We start from the raw sequence: 23,958 nt of genomic DNA on the forward strand, positions 1-23,958 counted from the left end.
CATAGTACACCTTTAATGAAATGTTTTAAAGGGGCATTATGTAGTTTTGGAGAAGAAACACAAACACAGAATTTTAATATTTACAATATAAATAAGGTAATAATACAAAGTATGAAATGTTTATTTTTTCCATAACTGAATAAACAAGCTGTTCTCAGAGGAAAATAACTTGCTCAACACTGTTAAAGGCTGGAAAGGTGGCAGGGTCCGCCACATGTAAACAAAGTAAAACAGTATGAAATTGTGTTGTACTTTAAGGTCAGTTTGTTTATTCAGTTAATAAAATGTTTCTATATAAATATTTTCACATTTCACTTTATAAAACAATACAATTTTCAATATATTTATTTTATTTCAAGGTAAGGTAAATTTGTCATTTTTCAAACAAGAGTTAAAATCAAAACAGTTAAATCACTCTTTACTAAACAAACATTAACTATAAAATCACATTTTATTAACGGTGGTTATTATAAAGTGTTGTGTTGTTCCTCAAAAATCAGCCATATTTACCAAAATACACATTTTCAACACTACATCAGCCATTTAATGCTGATAACTGCAAACACGTTGTCAGTTAAAGTTTATTTTTTGTAAGTTTATTCAAATAGTGTGTCTGATATTTGTGAAACACTAATAACAGATAGCCTGGAGCGGGCAAACTGGGTTTTATTTTGTTTAGTTTAGCTTTAATGCAGGAGGTGACTGAACCCAGCACTGGTGGATTAAAACAAAACTACAATATCTCTGGTGGAAAACTTGGAAACATGACAACAAATGTCAGGCTTGTCTCACTATTTGCATGGTTAAAAGGCATAGCTGGGCGCAAATGGTGCTTTTAATCTGAAAAGCACACCATCGGAAGGATAAAAATATGTTGCTTGAACAAAGAAGTGGCTTTGCTGAAACATTTGGCTGAGGGCTAAACCACTTTCTCACAAGCTTCTCTGTTATCTGAACACTTTTACAAAGGAAGGATGGAGGAAGGCATCTGATGAAAGATAAAAAAGAGTCATAAAAAAGAGGTAGAGCTGCCTAAACAACCCCTGTATCCTCTGATTTCCTGTTTTTACCATGTTAGAAACTAAAACTCAGACACAGATTTACTGGATGCTATAAGCCAAAAGGGTTTATTACATTTTCCAGCTGAACATCACAGAAACAAAACTCCAAGATGTTTGTAACATACAGAAATCATACTGAAGAGGTCTTCAAACACCGCATTTCAGCATACCGTACAGTAAGTTAGTTACACAGTGAGCGGAAAACACATTTCCTCCCCTCCTCAGGATTACGCATCCTTATTTTGAATTCTTGCGACAGACGTAGGAAAACAGGATATAACAGCATCAAACTCACCAGAAGTGACACGAGGAAACAAATGATTTCCATAATATGGATCATGGAATGGTTGCAATTTGGTCGACAGACTTTCTATTCGTTTGTTATTGAACAATTGTATCCATATTCAATGCATTCTGGGCACAAATCCACTCATTTGTAATCAGTTTAATATAATTTTTCTGATCTTTCATGTTCAGACGCCTGAGAATGTCATGTGAACACCACTTAACTGATTTATCTTGACAGAAAATGGTCAAATAAATATAATTTTACCAGCAAAAATATTACTTCGAGTCTAAAAAAAACATTTGTTAAACTCTAATTTGAACATTTGTAACATGGTCCGAGTCTGCTACATCTCAGTAAAGCAATACAGTAACATGCAGTGAAGAGGGATATGATGTTACATGCAAAGAGTTGTTGTGGCTTGTGGAGTTGTTTTATATGTAGTTGAAGCATCTGTAGAGTCACTGACACAAAGAAACACCAGAGAGGTTTGACGGTAACAACCAGACACACCAGGGGGCCGGATGTTTAAACGATGTGTACACACACACACACAAAAAAAAACACTTTTGCCTTTTCTCTCACACATAAACTGGTATTTAGGGATAAAATGTTGTAGATGTGAAGTATAAGCCGAGACCTGTAACCTTGGAGTAAAAACATCGTTTAGGTTTTTTGCCAATTTCACCGACTGAGTCATTATCTTGCAGTCTCAGCCTTCAGTTTTAATGTCATTAAGAGGCACGTTGATAAACTTTGAAACTACTTAAGAATAGAGCGGCGACACCTAATCAATAAGTTGTCAAGCGTTAAGTTAACTGCGAACTATTTTGATAAATCGAGTATTTTTTGGTGAAAAACAAAGTCAAAACACTCTGATTTAAGCTTCCCAAATGTAAATATGTTCTGTTTTCTTACTCCTCGATGACGGTGCACTGAATGTGTCGACATCTGAGAACGTTATCTCAGGCCTACAGCTGTAGCTTTGTCCAAGTGGTATTATTATTAACAACAAAACAAAACAAAACATGACTTCATTTATTCTTTTCGTCTAAAATGGAGATTTGAACATAGACAGAAAAGGTGCCATGCTGCTAGCGTCACATCATCACCAGTCAGCCTTCATTTTCCCGGGAGATTTTATGCGCGGTAACAGACAGAATAGCGATAGTGAAAGCAAAGTTTATAGGGAAGCAATCTAAACGACTGCTGGTTTAAGCTCTTCTACATCCATGTATGCATAATTGTGGGAGTGGAAATGAAGCTTGTGACGTGCACCCATTTTCAGAATGATTGAGATTAATAAAACAGAAATCAGACGAACACACAGCTTTATAAACGTGAGGAAAAGAACGCATGTTTCTGTCGTTGAGCGTACACACACAGTTTTAGTTGGGAATCTACGCAAAAGTTATACGCATCTGGCCACAGGAATCTAAGGCCGGGCTCACACGACAGGAGTTTTAAAACTGCGTTGCACATCACACACACAGCGACGCAACACTTCGCGTGATCTTATGGGGAAGCAGATGTAAACAGGCGGAGACTTACGCATAAACGTGCTGTTGCAACATTAACACTTTGCAGTGAGAAAAAGCAAAAGTAGAAGAAACGAGTCTGGATTCAGCGAGAAGTGGAGGTGAGAATTCAGCTGTCAGTTTTAATATCCGTCCACAGTAGAACGCTAGCTAACGTTAGCCTAAAGGGCTAGGATGTGAGCTTCTCCCGGGATGTCTTTCTTAACGGTTATTGTGGTCCCTCTAAAAAATACTGATATAACCGTCCAGATTTTGAACCCTAAATACCAGATAACCTTTGACTAATTTTGGTACCGACCAAGCATCCACACCAGATTTCTCCTCTGCCTGTCGGGAGGGACCAATCAGGCTTAAATCGGCCTCGAAACTCCTGCAGTGTGAGCCTGACAGATGCTACTGATTCTCAAGTTCAGAACATGATACAGAAATTTGAGCTGAACACACAGACACACAAACACAGTATAATCCAAAAATAAAGACACAAAAAACAAATAAATAAGTATAAAACTCTGGGAAACACTGTTCCCGATAAGTTGTTCCACCCTTCAAAGTGAAATATGAGAGACACTGCTCCCGATAAATACACATGTAAATCACACACACATACACACACACACGCACTGGTAGGTAAAAACTACCATCACTGCTTGTCATTATGGAAGGCACTGCTCCCGATAATGGGGTTTTTAAATTATGGAAGGCACTGCTCCCGATAACTTTATCTCCAAAGTAGACTGTGCAACATAAATGGCTTTCTCGCAAATTATGGAGCCAATCAGCTTAGTTGTTGCGCGAAAAATATGGGTGGGGGTTTGATAATAATTTGGTATATTTTTGGATGTTCTTTGAGCTTTTTTTTGTTTATTTAATTTAGCGTTAATCCTGCCGTCAAGCACAGACTAAATCAAGACCGGGTTTGTAGTTTATGATAGAAATATCAGTTTGCTCTGCGCTCCTAGCTTTGTTTTTAAACTAATTTAAAGACTGACCGACACCAGGCCTGTCACAATAAATATGTTACGATAGCTCATTTTATTTATTGTTTTAGTTTCGTCATCAGAATCAAAAATTCATTGCTCTTTGAGAGGGCTTACTTGCATCATTACAATATCAGTAGCATAAAACAATATCTTTTGTTGCAATTTATATTTCGTCCAACAAAAAAGTAGTATCATGACAGGCCTAACTGACACTAGATCAGGAAAAACTCTTCTCTAACCTTCATTTCTCCCTTTTTATGATTTCAAAACATCCATTTTGAAGACCGGGTGAAGCGCCACTGATGTGCACCATCTCGACTGGAATCGATCTCCACATAAAAAAAGGAAGAAACGAAGGCTGTGAAAGGTTAAACTCTCACCTTATCAGGGGCTCCATTTTGTCAGCAACAGTTGAGGAGGAGTCATTTGTGTAGCAGATGCTGCCGTAAGATCAGACAGTATAACCGTCATAATTATGGAAGGCACTGCTTCCGATAACGTTGTATAAAAAGACAAACAATAACTTTATAGTGGGCACTGCCACTGATAAAAAACTGAAGTATAAATAAGGTTTCTCAGTGTTTCGATGGCGAGAGGTCACAGCGAAAGGCTTCGGTTGGTCCGACGTGTTGGCGAGGACGCAGATTAGTCAGTAGTAGCTTCATTTTTTTTTTCAAGTATTCATTTCACAAGAATGCGTTTTATTTTTTCGACCTCCTCCTGGATCTTTATGGGATAAAGACCTCCCCCAAATTAGGGCGGGGCTTAGACCTCTGATTGACAGCTTGTGCTTAAGTGCTGATATTGGAGCTCCTGCCTCTGCTCTACCTCACGTTTCATTTCAACGACGAACACACAAACACACACAGGACACCAACGCTCACACCTCCCCCAACTTCCCTTCTCTAGATTTCTTAATCGATGTCCCAGATGTCTCCCACCATGGCGTTGGCACATCCCTGCAGGCTCCAGGTGGCCAGGGCCAGCTGGGTGTGGAGCTGCTTCATGTCGGTGGTCTCGGCGATGGATGCCAGCGTGTGGGAGCCTCGGCCCAGCAGGAGGTGACGGAAGGGGGTCTCAACGGGGGACACGTAGGGAGAGAGGAGGGTGTGCTCCACCTAGGATGATAAACAGAAGACTTTAATACATCTGTGTCGAAATTCAACGGCTTTTTTGAAAGTCTCCCACGTTTTCCTGCATTTGCTGCTTCATAGTAAAAGCTTTTATATAACTAAATAATGAGGGACTTTTATTGTGAAGACTTTTTTGGAAATATAAAGGTGTTTAACAATGAATTAGCGTCTTTAGCTTTGCTGAAGTTTTACAGGAAAAGGAGTGTCAACCGTGCCAGGTTGGTTGGTTTTGGTAAGCTTATTGTAACTTTTAATAAATTCACGAGGTAGCGCTGTTATCAACCCTGCTTTTAAGAACTGAAAACATTTCAAATATGCAGGTAAGGAGGTGTGAAAGTCTCACCTTCAGGATCCTGTCGTTGAGGATCCGACAGGCCTCCTTGTCATTTAAGTCGGTGTTGGTGATGGCGAGGTTGAGGGCGTCGGCAGCTCGCTGGAAGGAGCCGCGTGCTCTGTTCAGCCAATTAGGACTCACTCCCTTCAGCTGACCAGACTGCAGAACAAAATGTCCAACAATCAACATGAATTAAAAAAAACAAGTTTACTCAACGAGAGCATAAAAAGGCACGAGACTGACCTGTGTGAGCTGGTTGATTCGTTTGTAGACTCGCACCACGGCCTTGGTGATGACGCTGCTGTATCGACTCACGTCCAGGTTGAGCAGGTGGTCGTGGATCAGTCGCAGAGCCATCTGGCCGGCGAAATGCGCCGCCACCGCCGTCACCTCACTGGTGTGATGGTTGGTTTGGTAGTTGAGGTGATCCATGCTGTCCAGGTTGGTGCCGTAGTAAGTGTAGGCCTCAGTCTAGAGTCATAAAAGACAAGGGGTCAGAAAAACAAACGATTATGTTTATTTACCAGCTGTTCTATGATCAGTTTAAATGCAATCTCATGGTCGTAATCTGAGAGAGGTTTTAACATAATTTCTTCTTTCATTATCTTTATATTAACTGGTCTTGTAGGGACCTTAAAGCTATTTTATTTTTCTTTACTAAAACTATTATCTTAATCTGAATATGTCTACCTACATGGTAACATTCCCATTTTTACTCGTTGCGGTGAATATTATCAGTGAATGTCGTCTTTTGTGTCAGGACTCACGTTGGGCGATATGAAGTGGAAAGAGATGGAGGGAATCCCAGAGAAAGCCAGGAAGGGATAGGAAGGGTCGTCCATTGACATCGGCCTCAGTCTGCACACACGGGACGTGAAGTTATTGAATATGAATATCAGCAACAAAAAGTCTGGCAACAATACTCCAGCACAATGTTAAGATTTTAAGGTACTTTTAGTTGTTTTTTTAAAGCCATAAACGGGCTGGCAACCCCGTACATTTCAGGACTTCTCTCCCTACTTCATCTGTAGGCCTCTTACATCCGTAGAACAAATGTTTCTTCTCGATCAAAGCTAGAGGGTAAGGGCAGCTCCAAAGCTCTGAAATCATTTTCAATCAGGTGCTCCCCCTCCACTGACACGTTTAAGACAAAGCTCAGGATGTTTTCCATGGCCTTTGGTTGCTCTCAGTGGTTTCTGTATTCTATAATCTTTTATTATGAGAAAACGATATGCCCTTAACGACTCTGTAAGGAAACTCCCACGCAGGGTTTAAAGCCTGCAACTCCCCTCCGGTTAGTTAGAACTGAAGAAGCCTCTTGGATGAGAGGTGAAACGTCTTCAAGAAACTGAAACAAGTCCAGTCGCCTACGATACAGCACTTAGAATTACCATGAGCTGGATGACTAATAGCCTTCATCAACAGGATTAATACATTTACAATATTCAACTTTAGCTTCCTGGACAAAACATGGCAGCACAAACTGCTCATCTACTTACGCATTTTTCTGCCAGTTAATTTTTCCCATCATGTCGTACACAGTCCCAGAACCAAGAGGACTCTGCACCTGTGTGGTCGAGACAAATCAATAAAAACTCTGCTGGTTTGTGCAGAACTGGTTCAACATTAACTGTGCTGTTGTTGTTTGTGTCGTTACCTCCTTCATGGTGTTCTCAAGGAGGCTGTAGAGCAACGGACTCCCTGAGGCCATAAAGCTCCCACGACCTTGTGAGGAGATAAATTCAGTCAATTGACAATCACTGAAAAACATCCGAGTCTTGAGAAAAACTGAAGGTGTGAACTGTACTGACCCATGACCAATCCATCCAGGCTGATGTAGGTGATGACACTTCTGTCAATAGAGGACATGTGGCCCTAAAAATGAACAAAAACATGTTAAAGGGAAGTAGAAAAAGAAAAGATTGATTTTCTTACTATTCTAAATCCAAGTCCAAAGGAATTAAGTTTGTACCTCCAACCACTCGGTGGCGCCAACGCTTCCATACTCTCCAGCACTCCAGCTGGCAAACACCAGACTTCTCCTGGGCCTGAACCCATCTGACAAAAAGAAATACACTAATGTAAGCAAAAATAGAAAGTGCCCTACACCTACATCACTGTCACAGTAGAGACTGTTGAGAGTAAAATCAGCATGAAGAAAGGCCATTAAATGATCTCTTTCTAACATACTTCAAATCTCAGTGATGTAGGATAAAATCCACAGTCCTTGTTTTGTTTAAAAATATCTTAAGTTCATAACCCCTCTACTGTTTGTTTCTCTGGACAGTGATTCAGTGCTAAGCAGGATAAAATCATTTAAATATTTAAAAACAAATACCATCAGTTAAGAAAAAGGCATGAGATAAAAGAGGTTTTGAAGAAGAGATGTAGAAGATACTTCTGAGTTTTTCCTTAAGATAAATGTTGGAAGACACTTTTGAACAATAAAGATCATTAAGTAAAGAGAATGCCTCAGATACTTTGGCACGTCCTTGTTAATCCCTTCTGTTTTGTTAGTATGAACAGTCTGATATTTGTTACCTTTCTCCACCATCTCTTTAACAGCCTTGGCCAGCTCCAACAGAACAGAGGTACCAACAGTCGCCTTGGCGTAGCCTTTCCCCCAGGCGTCTCTCTGAGCTCCCAGTACAACGTAACGATCTGTATACCCACATCCAGACACCAGAAACATTGTTAATATCTAGCTGTACAATGAAGAATCCTATTATAGAAGAGAAGACAGATGAGCTCTACCAGGATCAGTGAATCCTTTGATGACTCCGAACACGTTGTGGATCTCCTTGTTGACCAGCACGTTGTTCACCTCCACAGTGACGTTCTCGATGCCTCCCAGTCTGTACGTCAGCGACCTGAAGCCGCCTTTAAAACTCTCATCTGATTCAGGACCGCCGATTTTCCTGGAGGACAGAGAGAGGACGGCGACTGGTGAGTTTACACATTTAACCAGTGAATTTTGTTAACAGAATGAGTCAACTTTACAGGAGACAGTGCTGTGACCAAAGTCGAGTCTTACTCTGCTAAAAACAAAAATGAAGGACATGTGCGCACATTAAACAAGAGTTTATCTAAATGTTAAAGAAATCTGCAACTCTTCCTCAAGAATATTCAGAAGAAAAACAGACTGTGTGATTTGGGAAAGACGAAGGGGAGTCATTTCTTTTTTTAACTGTACAAATTACGACGATTTAAAAGAGTTAATGTTTCATGAAACGTCTCTGCAAAACCCTGAAATGTTCTGGTGCTCCCATGAGCAAAAAATGGAACGTCTGTTTAATTTGGATGCGTTTAATTTTGCTATTAAAAGCCTGGAAAAGAAGGCAAGATAATTTATTTAATTTTTATTTATTCAGTTATTTTCAGTACAACGTCGTAATTTGTTTTTTAAGTCATTTATAAATCACGTTGTACTGCTTTTCTATTTCTGTTTGAAAATGTGTGAGCTGCACTCTGGTCCTGGTTTATATGAATTCACGGTGTCTTTTAAGGCCATGCAGGTTGGACAATTATATGAATGACACAATTATAACAACAAAAAAAAAAGTATTTCATTCATATACAAAACGTCATTACGACAGAAAAACAACATTTTTTAAACAAAAAACAATTGTTACTCAACCAAAGTCCAGATTATAAATACATAAATATAATACGAAATGCTGGGAAATAAAATAAAAAATATATAGATCTTGTATTTAGTAGATGACTATAGTAGGCTTTACCATAAATATGAGTTTTGATGAATTTATGTCACATGTTCACAGTCAAGTATGTCCAGAAACTTCTACTGAATTACTTAGTAAACCTACAAAGTCACACTGCGGCTCCAATAAAGGTGTGAAATATATGTTGTATGTATGATGTATGTCCCATCTGTTCAACAGTGTGTGTGTGTATCTTACTGTAGAAGAGTTGAAGCCGTGTTGGCGGTGATGGTCTGTGCTGGGATTTTAGGGAGGCCAGACGACTGAGTTGGGGGAAACTGGGTGTGGTTGAAGGAAGGGAACCCGGGAGTGTAAGGGTCACCTGAACCCAGATGGACCTGAACGTGGACACGAAAACAAAAGTAAAGAAACAATTTCATCATTATTGGCTACTTTTACAACACGCTTCCTCGTATGTGAAGAGTTGTGTATATAAACGTACGTGTCCGTAGAGCGGCGTGTTCGCTAGATACTTGTAATCTTCAACGTCGGGGTAGATGAGAACAGCAGAGGCGCCCTTCGTGGCAGCATTATCCACCTGAAGAGACGTGATCAGAAACATGAAAACAAGACTTTAAGTTCCTGAAAAACTAAAAAAAAACAAAAAAGAGAAGTAATCTGAGGTATATGAAGAGAGGTCAGCACATACCTGCTCTGCAAAACTGATCTTTCCAGTTCGCAGCAGCATCACGCTGCCTTTCAGCTCGACGTTCTTCTTCTGCAGAACATCCAGGTCCTCCTGACGGCCGTAGTTACCGTACACCAGCTTCCCCTACGAACACAAGCACAAGTCAGACGGGCCGCTACATTCAACACAGCTAAAAACAGCAAATCACTGTTTATTTTGACCTTAAATGTAAAGTGTGGCTGTGTCAACTCACCTCAACTTTCCCAGGTGCACTGTAGGCTAGATAACCTGTCGGCTTGAAGACATCTGAACCAAAAAGGACCTGATTTGGACGCTCGCTGTCAACAAGAGTACAAAAGCTTGTTAGAATATCATCCTTTTTTCTTTTTAATATTGTCAACTGTTCAGTAAGAAAACAAATCTTAATGTAAAGTAAGCACCTTTTTAGCTTGCTGCCTTTTATAAGTCAAGTTTTAAGAAAGTAAGATCTTCACCATACGTAAAAAGAAAAGATAACATATGGAACCTAAAAATGTAACATTAGGTGGCATTTCATCCAGAGGACAAGGCAAGAAAATGTATAGGAAGACTACGGTGTCAGAAACTGGAAGGAGTAACAGCGATCATTATAAACGTATAGCCAAAAACTTGAATGTTCTCAGTCTCCTACGAGTGTTCAGGAGCTGCTCGTTCATCTATGATCATTTCTAAGAGTGTCTTTGGTACGATACTTTTGAGAAACGTTTCTTTTGCTTCAGAGGATTTGATTTGTAAAATAATCTGAATCCATTCATTTATCAAGTGAAGTAAAAAAAAAAAAAAAAAGGTGTCATATCAACCTGTTTGGCATCTGCAGCTGAACGTAGTGGATGTCAGTCCAGGGATTCATCTCTTGTTTCCTGAATTCATCATAGATGCGGTTCCCCAGACTAATATCTTCCTCACTTCCTGCAGAGCGTCGGGGCAGATCGAAATCCCTGCAGAGAAAAAGTTATGTTTCACAAAACAGTTCAAAAGACTTCAAAAGAAAAGAGCTCCACTGATGACTCACAAGCTCTGTTACGAACAAATATCAAGCTTAAGATGAAGTACGTAAGGAGAAACATTCTTTCAAAATGACGAGAATGATGAGGGGGCTTTCTAATCAAAGTTGTTCCATTTTGCAGGAAGAAATGAGTCAAATCACACTCGAACAAGATCTTAAACATCAGTGGGTACTCTAGTGTGACTGATAAATAAAAACTGTGAGTCAGACAGAGGAAACAGTTGGATAGTATCAGCTATGACAATCTTTCATTGGTCAGCAGCACTTAAGTTCAGTGACTGCATAAACCCTCGTATGAATAGAGATCTAACCAGAGACCTACAGAAACAGATTTAAGTGATAGCTGACACATGGAGTTACTTGTGTAAAGTTATTATATAAAAAGAAAATAGAAGTTGTTAAGCGAGTACCCAGAAAATGTTATTTCAATCTCTGCTCATCTCTGTGTGGTTCTTTGGGTCAGCTTTACAGTCACAGAACGTGTTGGGTATAATCCCTTACATAATCGCACTCACTGTAACCTTCCCCTGTTTCATTTGTATTCTGACTGTCTGCAGCGTAATACTCTAAAAACAAATTGTTCCCTCTCCTCTAGTTTATTCATATTTATTGTTTCTTTCCCTCTCAGAAAAGCTGAAGGCTACTTAGACTAAAATTCTACCTGTCTGGTATAATTTATTGATATTTTAACAAAGGATTTAGTTTGGAAGGACTTGTTTTATTCTTCTTAACTGGAATCATTTACTTATTAACGAAGCGGCAGTAGGTTTGTTTGATTGTCGGGTATTTGTATGGTAAGGCGTGTTGTGTTTGAGCGTGAACATGAACAGCGTACCTCAGAGTTCTTTCAAAGGCCTGGCTGGTGAGTTTCTGCTTCAGGAGTTTGGTGATGTCCTTCCAGTCGAGCTGAACTTCAGAAACTGGTGCTACAACAGCTTGAGTCCCGTCCTGCTGATTTTCCGCTTCCAGCTCAACTCCAGCGTCACAGTTCGTCGGCGTCGTCTGAGGTTTACGGTGGCTGACGTAGCCAATCAGGTAGCCTGGAGGAGAAACAATGCAGAGACAACATAACTGGTTTAAATTAGTGTGAAGACTTAAGAACAGCTTTTTAACTCTACACATAGCAAAGTAGTGGACCACATCCCAGCAGTCCTTAAAACCTTGCCCTGATTTCCTGGGATTTTAAATACTCCCACACAAACACTCTCCTGCTAGTACAGCTAGCTGCAGGGCTAACTGAGCTAACACGTCATGGATGTATTAAAAGAATACAGTCAGCAGCAGTTAGTAGCTGCTCTGATGATATGCTGCCGCTATTTGAGTGGGGTATGTATTCAAGATGGCAGATTCTTACATACTGCACCTTTAAGGGAATAAAGAATTATATTTGCTTGAACTGATTAAAAGACAAAAGGTTTAAAACAAAATGAAAATGGGACACAGGAATTGGGGGATGACGTACAACATTAGTCTCGAGCCCTGAAGCACACTGTGGCATTTTAGCTGCTCGTAGGTCTCGTAGGTTATTACTGTCTCGTCTGTTTCCCTGAACTGCTCTTCTGATCGGCCTTTAGATAGACCAAACAAATATCAGCCGATCAATCGAAGCATCCTAACATTTTATAGACTTAACTAATCTAGAAAATGAGATTCAAGAGTCAATTATTTATTGCCATAAATCAACTCATACAGTTGATTTGAAATGTGTGTTGACAAAAAACACGCACAGTACAATAAATAAGATTAATGCAGTCACATGCTTCTTTATATAACCAGTAAAGCAATTAGGCTGTGAATCGCCTCTGGGTGGCTGCTTTGTGGAAGCAAATTGTTCTGGTCTTATTACTGCAGAGTCTTTTTTTCCCTGAGGGGAGATGGCTGCAGAGTGGTTTGGCTGGACGAGAGGACTTCTTTAAAATTTCACATCCTTTCCGCAGAATGTGGATGTGGAATAACTCAGAAATGGTGGACAGTTCACAGCCAATTATTTTTGAAGCAGGGCGCACAGAGTCTGCCCGGCAGTTTTTTCTTGTCCCGATTGGCAAATTTAAATGAAAGAGGGGCGTACTGATGTAAGAAACACATCTTCATAAGCGTGTCCTACCTGTGACAAATATCAGCAGAGTTCCCAGAATCAGGTAGCAAAGGTTACGCCGGTTTTGATGTGGAAGTGCTGGCCTGAAGCTCGGAGACCCCCCCGCCTGACCCGCGGCCTCCGTGGCGTCATCTGTGCCATCGTCGGACAGTTTGACCTCGACGTGTCTCTCTCCGTCCTCTGCCGGCTGCAGAGTGAACCTGCTGTACCGCTCGTTCTTTATCTAGAGGGAGGAAGATAAGAGGAGAAACTATGAGAGCAATGTGCTCCTGATCCCACAGCTGCATGGGACGAAGAGGAAGCAAATGTCTAATAGAGCAAAGAGGAGCACAGCAACTTAACAAAGTTCACTCGAGATACAAAATAATAATTAACAGTACATGTAGTTTGTCAACCTATATTTCGATACTTTTCATTTTAGTCACTTTTTTAAGCACACATACCAAACAAATGTCTCAAATGTGAGGATTCAATGCTTTTCTTTGTCATATGCCACAGTAAACTGATTGACATTGGGTTTTTGTACAGATGTGTGAAGAAAACAAGCAATTTATATTGTAAGATATAAACTCTACATAAGAGAAATAAACACTCACCATGCTGTTAAACGCAGACCTGATACGATCCATCGTCGCTGTTGTTGTGTTGCTATAATCAGAGAGCGGGAGAGACGGAGAAGATGAAGTTGTGAGCGGGAATTCAGGAAAGGAAGGAACAGGAATGCAGAGAGAAAAACCAAAGGAAACAGGAGGGACGGAGAAAAAGGTGAGTCAGGTTTGTAACAGTGATGCTATTCAGCTGACCCTCACAGGCTGACTGTTACTCACTGAGGCAGTAACCTGAACAGGACCAACAGCACTTGAAACATTATTTATACACACACACAGTACAGTGCATGTGCTTATGAGGGTATCACGAGTGATATGAGACTGAGATTTTGCAGCACTGATTTATGGCTATTGGGTTTTCACAAAGTTGATCTCCAGAAAGAGGAACTTTGTGTTTAATTTGCTAAAATACACAAAACAAATTCACAATATGAACAGACATCATGATGTAAAGTCTAATGCGACAAACAAACTCCTCGACTGGACATGTTGAAATATAATAATCTTTTATATCCAAAATGTCGAGCTGAAACAAAAACACAATCATTTAATTCAGTCGACTGATACAAAATGAAACAGCAGTTTTTTGAGAATTGATTTAAAGCTGAAACTATTAGACGAAAACAGACAGAACATTAGTCACCAAGTACTTTAACATTTGATAAATCGCTTTAGACTTTTTCTTATTTTAGCAAAACAGAAAAGTCTCTGCTATAAGGGGTTTTATATTGTTTTAAACTGAAAATATTTGGGCTGAGGACTGTACAGATGTCACCGTGGACTCGAGGACACTCTTGTGATGTGCCGTATGATTAATCAACTACACTGTAAGATTTTTAGACAAAACTGTCAAACCAGGTTCCAGCTTCTCAGCTGTGAGGATTTGCTGCTTCTCTGTAACTGAAACTGAACTGTTGAGGATAAAAGAAGCTGTTTGAAGAGATTTCTTTGGGCTTAAGGGAATTACAGACCAAACGATTAGTCGAGAAAATAATCAGCAGATTAATCAACAATGAAAATAATTAACAGTTAAAACCTGAAACTATTTCTCTGCGTTATGGGACAGTAGTCTTTAGAGATGAGTCGAAATCAGTCACATTATCAATATCAAGATATACATCCTGGGTAATGATACAGCAAATGTGCAGAATAATCAAATTTATGTTAAATGCATTAAGTAGCATGAATCCACTGTTATGCATTACATCTGAAGAATGAGAGTACAAAGAGCTCAATATCTATTTCTCACAGCAAACCGGAGTCATGTTCAGGTCATCGTCTACCAACTAAACCGATCAAAATATGAGATGAGTCACAACCTGTGATGAGCGTAACCTCTGATTATTAAACAAAGGAAATACAATTTTATAATAACAACAACAAATTCAGACAGCTGTGAGTCATTTTAGCAATTTATAAGACGAAAAACAAAACAATGAAACATTAGTCACTGCTTCAGAAGTGCTAACAAGTGCTTGCTCTCTCCATCATACGCACCACATAAAATGTGTTTTGAGTCGACTTTGCTGCAGATAACTTTTCCTCTATTGTTGTGGATTTTCTCATTATTCTACACACCCTGCATCGACCAGATGAGCAGCCGACAATAGACTATGAGAAGACGTCCAATCAATAGTGAGCACTGTAGCCATTGTGACTCAGGGTTCCTGTCTCAATGCAAAATATTTAGTCATCTCAAATGTCTTTCCAAGAACCGGTTTGACCTTTTCTTTAGGCGACAGACAGAAAATGTGACCTTCAGGCATTGTTTCCACATCATAACACCCCTGTTGGTGAAGCTTTGTTTCATTTCTAAACATGTCAGACGCAGACTGCACTCAGACGTCAGTGAGAGATTAGGAACAAGTGTCTATTACAACTGACAACAAGCCAGAAGTTCCCCCTGTTCTTTAAGGTTCGTCTTCTTCCTCATAGACTGATGCAACATTCAATAAGCCTGCCAGTTAATCACACAACTTCCTCATAACTGCACAGAAGCAGGATATAACTGACTATTTCTTCATAGATACTACCTTTTCAGGAGTATGCAAATGTATTTTGCTAAAAGATGTTACATTTTAAGACCCACAAACTAAAGAAAATAAAGAAATTCTCACATTTAAGAGGCTGAAACTGAAAAAAAAAATGTCTTAATCGATTATTAGAATGGTTGCAGACCTTTCTGATGACCAGCTAATTGATTAATCGATCGGTTGTAGTTTTTTCCCCAACATATTAATTTCCGAACAGTGAGCTTCGATGGTCAGTCGAACAAAGCATCTTTGGGTTTTAGACTGTTGGTTGAGCTATTTGAGCTCTGTGAGTATATAATGGACATTTTTCCACAAATTTCTTAGATTTTTTTTAGAATAAAGTAATTATTTAGCTAATCCAGAAAACAATCTGCAGATTTAATAAAAGAGGAAATAAATCAGAGTCTAAAATCTTAAAGAATTCACATCAAAACTATATTAAAAAAATGCAGAAAAGCAGCAAATTCTCAGATTTTGAGACGCTAGAAGCAGCAAAAATTGGAAAAAATGATTATCAAATAAAATCATGAATAAATCAAATAAGAGACTTAATTGTTAAAGCTCTAAATCACTCTATTTTTCAACTATATTATTATAGTGCCACTGCAACTAACAATTATATTTAATATCGACTAATCTGCCAGATCTTATTCATTTTTTTTCTTACAGAAGACAATTAAATGTTTTTAGGTCATTAATAGTCCTCCATACATACTCACACTGGCACACCAGGAAATGGAGCAAAAACAAGGACTTCTTATTAAAAACAAACATTAGTCGATTTATAAGTGAAATATGGATTTACATCGAGGGAAAGACGGTCAGAGGACAAGAGGACAAGAGGACAGGTGATAGATCTGCAGCATCATTTGATGAGTAAGCTAGTTAGCTGCATGTTTGCTGTCGTCTGTTTTCAGTGGAGGGAGGACTTAGCGTATAAAAGGCAGAACAGTTCAACAACAGGTCGACATTATAAGATATAAATGAATACAAAGCCTGTCTGTGTTGGTTAACTCACCTCTCCGCCGCTCAGAAACACCCCGTCCTCCTCCCGCAGCTGCTGTCCTTCCTTTTACGAGCTGACGATGGAGTACTTCCGCCTACGTCATGTCGCAATGACTGACGTCAACATGCCCGCAGGCAAAAAGAAATAGTTTTTAAATGTAATAAATAATAATATGATCATAATAAAAATATTAAAATAATAAAGTAATACAACATTTTTTTTAAAAATGCTTCCATATTAAAATATGATAAATAATAATATAATAATACAAATATTAAATAATATAAATAAATAAAAATGTTTAAAAATGCTTCCAGGTGGTATATTAAAATATGATAAATAATAATATAATAATACAAATATTAATAATATAAATAAATACAAATGTTTGAAAATGCTTCCAGGTGGTTAGAATAATTTTTAAAAATGATTATAAAATGTAATAAATAATAATATAATCATAATACAAATATTTAAATAAAGAAAGAAATACAACATTTTTTTAAAATGCTTCCAGGCGATGAATGAAAAAATGATAAATAATAATATATTATTTAAAAAATGATAAATAATATAAATAAATAAAAATGTTTAAAAATGCTTCCAGGCGATGAATGAAAAAATGATAAATAATAATATAATATTTAAAAAATGATAAATAATATAAATAAATACAAAATTTTATAAATAATATTATAATAATAAAACATTTTTAAAGATAATATAAGTAAATAAATAAAGTAATACAGCAATGTTTAAAAATGCTTCCAGGCAGTTAAAATAATTTTTAAAAATGATTTTAGAATATAATAAATAAATAGATAAATAAATAAATGCTTCCAGGCAGTCAAAATAATTTAAAAAAATATTTTGAATAAATAAAAAAAATCTTAACAATAATAATACAATTCTATGAATAGGAAAATAGGAATAAATAAAAACAAATACAATATATTTATAATAATCTAATATATGGATATGTATGTGTATATATATAAACCATTTTATACATTAGAGGCTCCAACCAGCTTTCTAACGTTGACACTGCTGTGGCCTCAGCTCAGAAATACAGTTTGTTCAGTGGGTGGAGCTGAAGACAACAATCACACACAAGCTGTCGATGCTTCTTACCGTCTCGTGGCACTAATTCTTCAAGGTAAGATAACTCTGAATAGTTGGTGTTTAATCCTGTGTGGCTCACTATACCTGTCACAGTGCTGATCCTTGACCTACATGAGTAAGATGGATACTGGCTGACCACATTCACGTTGTATTTTACAATGAACTTTATTGTTCAAACTGACATCAGTGCCCTAAAACAGTAAGCTTCACTGGAACTGTAGTAATTATAAATTGCCTGAAGCATCTTTTTCTGAATTATTACCTCTAAAATGCTCTAATAAGAATTAGTTAATAGGTAAATTTAAGTCTTTTTAACATGTTTATTAACATTATTATGGACTACAAACACTAACACTACAAAAGGGTTAAATCCATTCAAGATTTTCTACTATGATAACAGAAGGTGATGGAGACACTGCCATTGTTTTTTATTATCAATAATCCCCACAGATGTCAAATGACAGCGATGTAGTCACCACATCCTGCGGGGGAAGAGATTTACAGTAACATGATCTCACTGCAGTGGTATCACAGATGGTTTTCTTACCAGTCATCTGCTGGTGCAAACTGCTGCAGAGCAAGACTCCCATGTAACACTTTAAATGTGGGAAATGTGGCATATAGAGGCATTCGAGCCTGCAACTGTAACTAAGAGACGGTATGAAAATGAGTAAGGGAGAGCAGAAAGGGGGTCCTGAATCTTCTCATGCCCCAGATTTATAGATTTTAATCATATATTCAGAACCATTGAGAAGTTCTTGTTTGTTATTAAGTCAAACGTAATGTTCCTCAATCAAATAGACGTCTTAAATGAAGCAAATGCTGCCATCAAACAGCGAGGGAGCGACGGAGGTGCTAGAAATAGTGTCTGCACTGCTGAGACTTCTCGCTGTGTGTGTGGTTGTGTGTTTCCACATGTACAGTAGGTGGCAAAATTTAATTGGGGCCGAGCGCACCGTGCAGTAGCATCGCCGTCCCAGATGGTGTCACCTTAGTGCTTCGTGGTAAAAATTACCGTTCCTCTCTGGAGAGATTTAACCTCCATCTCTGGATTGGGAAAACAATTTTGCCTCTCTGAAGGAAACCACACGTACAGCACCACAGATGGCATCTATGTGAGAGGATATGTGAGATCTTTTTTTAACATTTCAAAGTGGGCTCATGCCACTGAAGAGGTAGTTTGCCTCACTGCTCAGAAGCCTGACACATTTTTGGTGTCATCATGGTCTCTTCACAAGTCCGGCCTGTGCATCCGTGCATTAATCTGAAACAGATGCAGCGACTCTGAGTGCCGCAATTCGAAGAAAATTCTCCTGAGGCCTTGATTCACAGAATATGAGTAGCCTAATATGGGTGCAATATGTTCAGCAGCAGAACACCATAAATTTTACTCTCCAGTGGCCACAAATGAAAACACCAATAGGCTGCTTGTGCTAAATGCTAAAACCTACTGCAATAAAGGAAAATTCTCCCTGCAGTGCCTCCTGAAGCACACACATCAACACATCATGTTTAATTTGTTTTACAAAAACAGCCGCTTGCCATTTTACACGGTTAGCTATAGCTAATCCACTGCTAGCTTTATATTCTTCATATATGAGAGAAGTATATCTTCTCATCAAACTTGCAAACTATGCAAAGATTTTGTATTAAACTGGCATGCTCTACCTTAATCTCGGCACAGAACAGCTACAGCTCTTGCGAACTGTTTCTTTTGCACTGAATATGACGGATGTGCCACATAAATTGGGGTTTTTACACACTGTCACACCTACGGGAGAGCTACATTTTATATTTCTGACAGTTTTTAACTAAATATGTAGGTTAATCATGCAATAAAACACTCTAAATAGTAGATACGGCAGATATTAACCTGCAGTACCGTCCACAAAATCATTTCAAGTCAAGGTTACACATCTCTTGTGCGTCACAGATACTTGAGATGCACACGGCCTCTCCCCGGTTATATGAATGCCAATTTCTGAACTGTGCTATCGTGTTAGATCTTGTCTGTTCAGCAACTTGTTCTGTCACTATACTCGGGGACAGAGGGGACGACAACACTGCAGGGCTTGGCATGCTGTGTGTGTGTGAGAGAGAGTGTGTATCTGTACTGCATGTGTGAAAAGACATCTGTCAATTAAAAACTATTTTAATGAGGTCTACCTCAAACCATCAGACCACCAGATTACTGTGTTTACACACAACCCTCAGTGAAGTGTTGAGGTGTAAAACCTCAGGCGACACAGGTGCCAGGCTTGAGCTTAAACAGATGCTGCCTTCAAAGACTGTTGGAAATATTGGAATTGTTAAGGAAAAGCTCATGAAATAAAAAAAAAGTAATAAAAGTTACTGATATTGAATTTTCTTGTTTATTTTAACCGTTTTAACAATAGATAGCAAAATAAAACTATATTACAATACAAATACATTACAATACAGTATTACAACTAATTACTTTAAATGATTTGTGTTGCTAACCCACCTTATGATTATTTCCTGACTATATTTATTTAACTTATTGCTATGTAAAATACTTGGGATGCCTAACATTAATGCAAAGCATGTGATATATATGTTGTGATATTGGTAGCTAACATTAGCTTCCTGGCTAATGCTAGCAAAACACTATCTTGAGAGGTCAGGATGATGTCAGCTATTTCCAGACACCTGTTCGCTGATCTGACTGGTAAACTGTTTGCATTTGCAAATTACTTACACTTGCAATGACGTATTTTTGTTGGCTAACCGCGGAAGTTAGCATCGCCCTGGTTCCCTCGTCAAAGAGCCAATGAGATTGTTGAATTGGATTTTGGATTATCACTGAAAATAATCTCTGTGACAAACATAAGTTTATGATACTTACACGTTGTGTTCAGCGGTATGATCTTCGCAGATCAACACCACTTTTGTGATTTTTGAAGCAGAAATTAAATCTCTGGAAGTTAAAAGCTAATGTTAGGCTGTCATCACCGCTAAGCGTCTTACTACATAATTACTGTACACGTTTTCTGTAAATTAATCAACCTACAAGTTAAAAAGTTGGAGTTTGTATCTAAAGTCGGCCTGTAAACTCACGGACTAGTGAGTAGATGAGTCTCCGACAACTTCTGTAGTCTTATTTAGCCGTTTGTTAGCAACACGTAAGCTCTTTATAATTAAACTGTGGCACATTTAATGATAATATTTTGTGTAAACATGTAGATATCTTCAGCCTGTGGTAACCACACACCTTATTTCAGACATTTAAAAGAAAACCAAATTTAAAAAACTCTGACTTTGAGACGAGGGAGTGCAAAAATGCTAACTGATTTTAGGATTCAGGTTTAGGTTTTGTCATAACCTGGCTAGTGGGGCCAATATGCCATTAAATTACTTATTAATTTAATGTAATAAAGTTAGACTATGAAGTAAATTATGTAGTGAGTTGTGACAGACAGTGAGGATGTGTTTGAGTTAAAAAAAACAACATGTCGGATCGAAAGATTTCATTACGAAGCGGCTCATTTTTCAAATGTGGGGATCTGCTTTCCCACGACGCACAGAGTAATTGCGTCACCACCATCTGCTCTGAGTGCATCGTGCATGGTGCAACGCGATTGCGTCACGGCGTGTCTGCAATGTGATGAAAAGTGCAAGTTGAAGTGAAGCCGGAATTTACGCGCTGCACCTGAAGGCAACGAGAGAGAGAGAGGGCGAGAGAGGGAGGCAGAGAGAGATTTGTTCATCAGCGCTTTTTCCGTTTTCTGGCTCCTCGCTCTGCCTCCTCTGTCGTGTCACCGGAGAGAGAGAGAGAGAGAGAAAAGAGGAAGGAATATGGTTTCATCTGACGCTCCTCCCGTTTCTGTAGCGGATCTCTAGTACGAGCAGGAGGCTGGCAGGGGCTCGGTCCGGCACAAACCTCCTTCTCTACCTGACCACCAACACCTTCCCTTCGCTACCAACCAAGCCTGCAGGAGCGCCACCAGCACACCGGGACACATAAATGGGTGAGATGCGACGCCCTTTTCCTTTTTTTTATTGCGCAAAAATGCCCAAAAATAGCCTCCAGCGCTCTCTGCGCATCTGGATGGGGCTGGGAAATCAAACGCCCGGTCCAGATGCGCGCTGGGTTCAGCCCCTCTCTCGCTCTCTCTCTCTCCCTTCCTTCCTCTCCTCTCCTCTCCTCACCTCCCCTGACGTCGCCGAGCTGTTTGTAAGTGACCATACGGGGGGTTTTTTTGTGCGTTTTCACAGCGTTTCCGAGGCTTTTTATTCATGATTAGAAAGCAGCGAGTGGGTGTGCAGCGGTGCGGGCTTTTTTTTTTGTTTTTTAAAAAAAAGGAAAGCAGCCGGTCACATTGATGGGTTGCAGATGTTGACACGTTTACATTCAGTCTCTCTCTGTCTGTGTGCCTATTGTGTTACACAGTGTTTGACTCTCTCCAGCTCCCCGTCTGCGCGGATGAAACAGGCCTGACTGTGACATTCCTGCTCTCATCATCGCCATCATTTCCCACAGCACTGCGCTGTTGCACACAATGCATAAAGATTAACTGATTGCAGGTTTGCCTGATGAGTGCTGGATCAATTAAGTGCATGCAGAAAATTGCTGATTATCTCACAGATAGCATGCGAGGCTGGAGGGGAAACTTCCCTTTTTTTCCTGTCATGCTTTAAATCTTTGCGACAACTTGACATTTTGCAAATTAAATGAATGACCCCGCACTTATTTCTTCTATTCCTTTTTGCATGCATGCTTTTCTGCTGGACCTCTGCCTCTGCTGCATGTAAACAAACAATGCACAGCTGGCCCCAAGGGAAACACTCAGTTACAAACAAATGTCAAAGCTGGAAAAAAAAAAAAAAAAAGACAGGCAGCTTCCCCCAAAGTCCCCAGATTCACTGACTGTGTGTTTGTTCTGTGGTAGTTTAATTAACTGCTAAATTGGTTGTAATGTGCGCCACTAATTAGCTGAAATGGGAATTACAAGGGGCTTTAAACACGTGCTGCACATCGGCAAGAAAAGAAAATAAGCTCAGTGTCAATAAGTAGTTTTAACACCTTCGAGTTTTCAAGTTTCAAGTTTTCAAGTTTTGGAGACCTAAACCTAACCAAGAAGTTGTGGAGACCTAAACCTAACCAGTAGTTTTGTGCTTGCCCAGAGTGAATGTCCGTCCCGTAGCTGTTGTTTTACCTCAGTTTCTATCACTCTCCCTCTTCACCTCCTTGGCCTCCTCCATCACAGAGGGTATTTTTCTTTTGCAGTGTGGCATTTCCACAGTTGTTCCAGTTGTTGCACCGTTACCTGGCCATAGCAACCAGGGAAAACAATGCCTCTTCCTGTGGAACCGATCTATACAGGGATGGAGTCATTCCTCTGCAGCGATTACACTTTGCAGTCAGTAATGATATGTTAAAGCAAAAAGTTGTCTATTGCCATTTTAAGCTGTCAGATGAATTCACAGGAAGATGTGGGTGGTAAATGTGGGCGTCCTCGTATGATATCTGCTCACAGAACCCCAAGTGGGTTAATCCATCCGTGACATTTGTAGAAGAGGAGTAAGTTGCCAAGTTGGCGGCTATTATCTGTATATAAAGCAGTACAGTGCAACACCACCGCTACGGCATCAGTACTAAAAGACAAAAACCAGAACACCATTAAAGTGGACTTTATGGCAGAACACTTGTGTTTGATTGCGTTAGATTGTACCTAATTAAGTGGTCACTGACTGCGATCAGATGCAGTGCATGAAAAGCATAATTGAAAGCCATTAAGGCCGTTATTTTTAATGTTATTTCACGTTAAAACGGCCTGAAAATGCAGGACTATAAACAGCTCGTGGTAATGAACCTTGCATTCTTGGGCCCATTGAGTTGTTTTGGTTATTTCTTCACTTGCTCTTAAAGATATCGTAGAAAATAAAGAAGTCAGACATCACACTTCTGGTGGGTATCTTCCTGTTATTCTACTATTGCTGCAGTTTTCAAGGATACAGTGTCTAAAACTGTGACCTTCACTCTTTCATAAGTGAAGCCAAAGGTATTTTTAAGACATCTGCACAAGGATTCAGACACAAAGAGAAGTCAGTTATGAAGGAGGTTAGTTTCTCTGCCGTCATTGGTCTCAACAGAAAGTAGTACAAAGCGACTGAAAGTCTTGTGGCTCTTCTCTCACCTGGAACTGAAAAACTTTCACTCCTATTCTTGCTTTTGCTGCCACCGTTGCTCTCTCCACCTACATTGAAAAAACCCTGCACAAAGTTCCTATCTGGGGGTTGTCGAAAGGCATTCTGGGAGAAAAAAAAAAAGGGAGTGCTGGGAATTAGAAATAGACAAAGCAGATCCAGGGAGTGTAGTAAATCACAAAATAACTGCGAGGCAACA

The 23,958-nt window shown here is 39.2% G+C and overlaps 2 protein-coding genes across 3 annotated transcripts in view; one reads left to right on the forward strand and one right to left on the reverse strand.

Moving 5' to 3' along the window:
* Positions 1–4,542: 4,542 nt before the first annotated feature.
* tfr1b (transferrin receptor 1b) lies at positions 4,543–16,533 on the reverse strand. Its single transcript, XM_073488673.1, has 19 exons — positions 16,482–16,533; positions 13,419–13,470; positions 12,832–13,045; positions 11,563–11,767; positions 10,522–10,659; positions 9,936–10,020; positions 9,704–9,826; positions 9,497–9,592; positions 9,253–9,392; positions 8,087–8,250; positions 7,874–7,993; positions 7,305–7,390; positions 7,144–7,207; positions 6,990–7,057; positions 6,832–6,899; positions 6,100–6,190; positions 5,576–5,803; positions 5,342–5,491; positions 4,543–4,983 (listed from the first exon to the last, which is right to left on the reverse strand). Exons 2-19 carry the CDS (start codon positions 13,449–13,451, stop codon positions 4,780–4,782), a joined length of 2,277 nt encoding a protein of 758 aa, XP_073344774.1. The 5' UTR covers positions 13,452–13,470; positions 16,482–16,533; the 3' UTR covers positions 4,543–4,779.
* Positions 16,534–21,437: 4,904 nt separating this feature from the next.
* Positions 21,438–23,958, forward strand: part of sh3kbp1 (SH3-domain kinase binding protein 1) — a 38,576-nt gene continuing 36,055 nt past the window's right edge. The window contains exon 1 of one of the 2 annotated variants that reach the window (XM_073488286.1): positions 21,438–21,580. In XM_073488286.1, coding sequence (XP_073344387.1) covers positions 21,577–21,580 — 4 coding nt within the window. In that variant the 5' untranslated portion in view covers positions 21,438–21,576. The remainder of the gene's footprint in view (positions 21,581–23,958) is intronic. The other variant, XM_073488285.1, reaches the window with a different exon arrangement.

This window comes from Pagrus major, chromosome 19 (assembly GCF_040436345.1).
Source record: "Pagrus major chromosome 19, Pma_NU_1.0".
Classification (NCBI taxonomy): Eukaryota; Metazoa; Chordata; class Actinopteri; order Spariformes; family Sparidae; genus Pagrus; species Pagrus major.

Bases quoted from the DNA above. Each gene is read 5' to 3' on its own strand.
- tfr1b (XM_073488673.1), bottom strand. From the start codon at position 13,451: ATGGATCGTATCAGGTCTGCGTTTAACAGCATG. The intron at 6,191-6,831 runs GTAAGTAGATGA...CCGTGTGTGCAG, and splicing joins ATTAACTGGCAGAAAAATGC to ACTGAGGCCGATGTCAATGG. The intron at 5,492-5,575 runs GTCAGTCTCGTG...TTTGTTCTGCAG, and splicing joins GAATCAACCAGCTCACACAG to TCTGGTCAGCTGAAGGGAGT.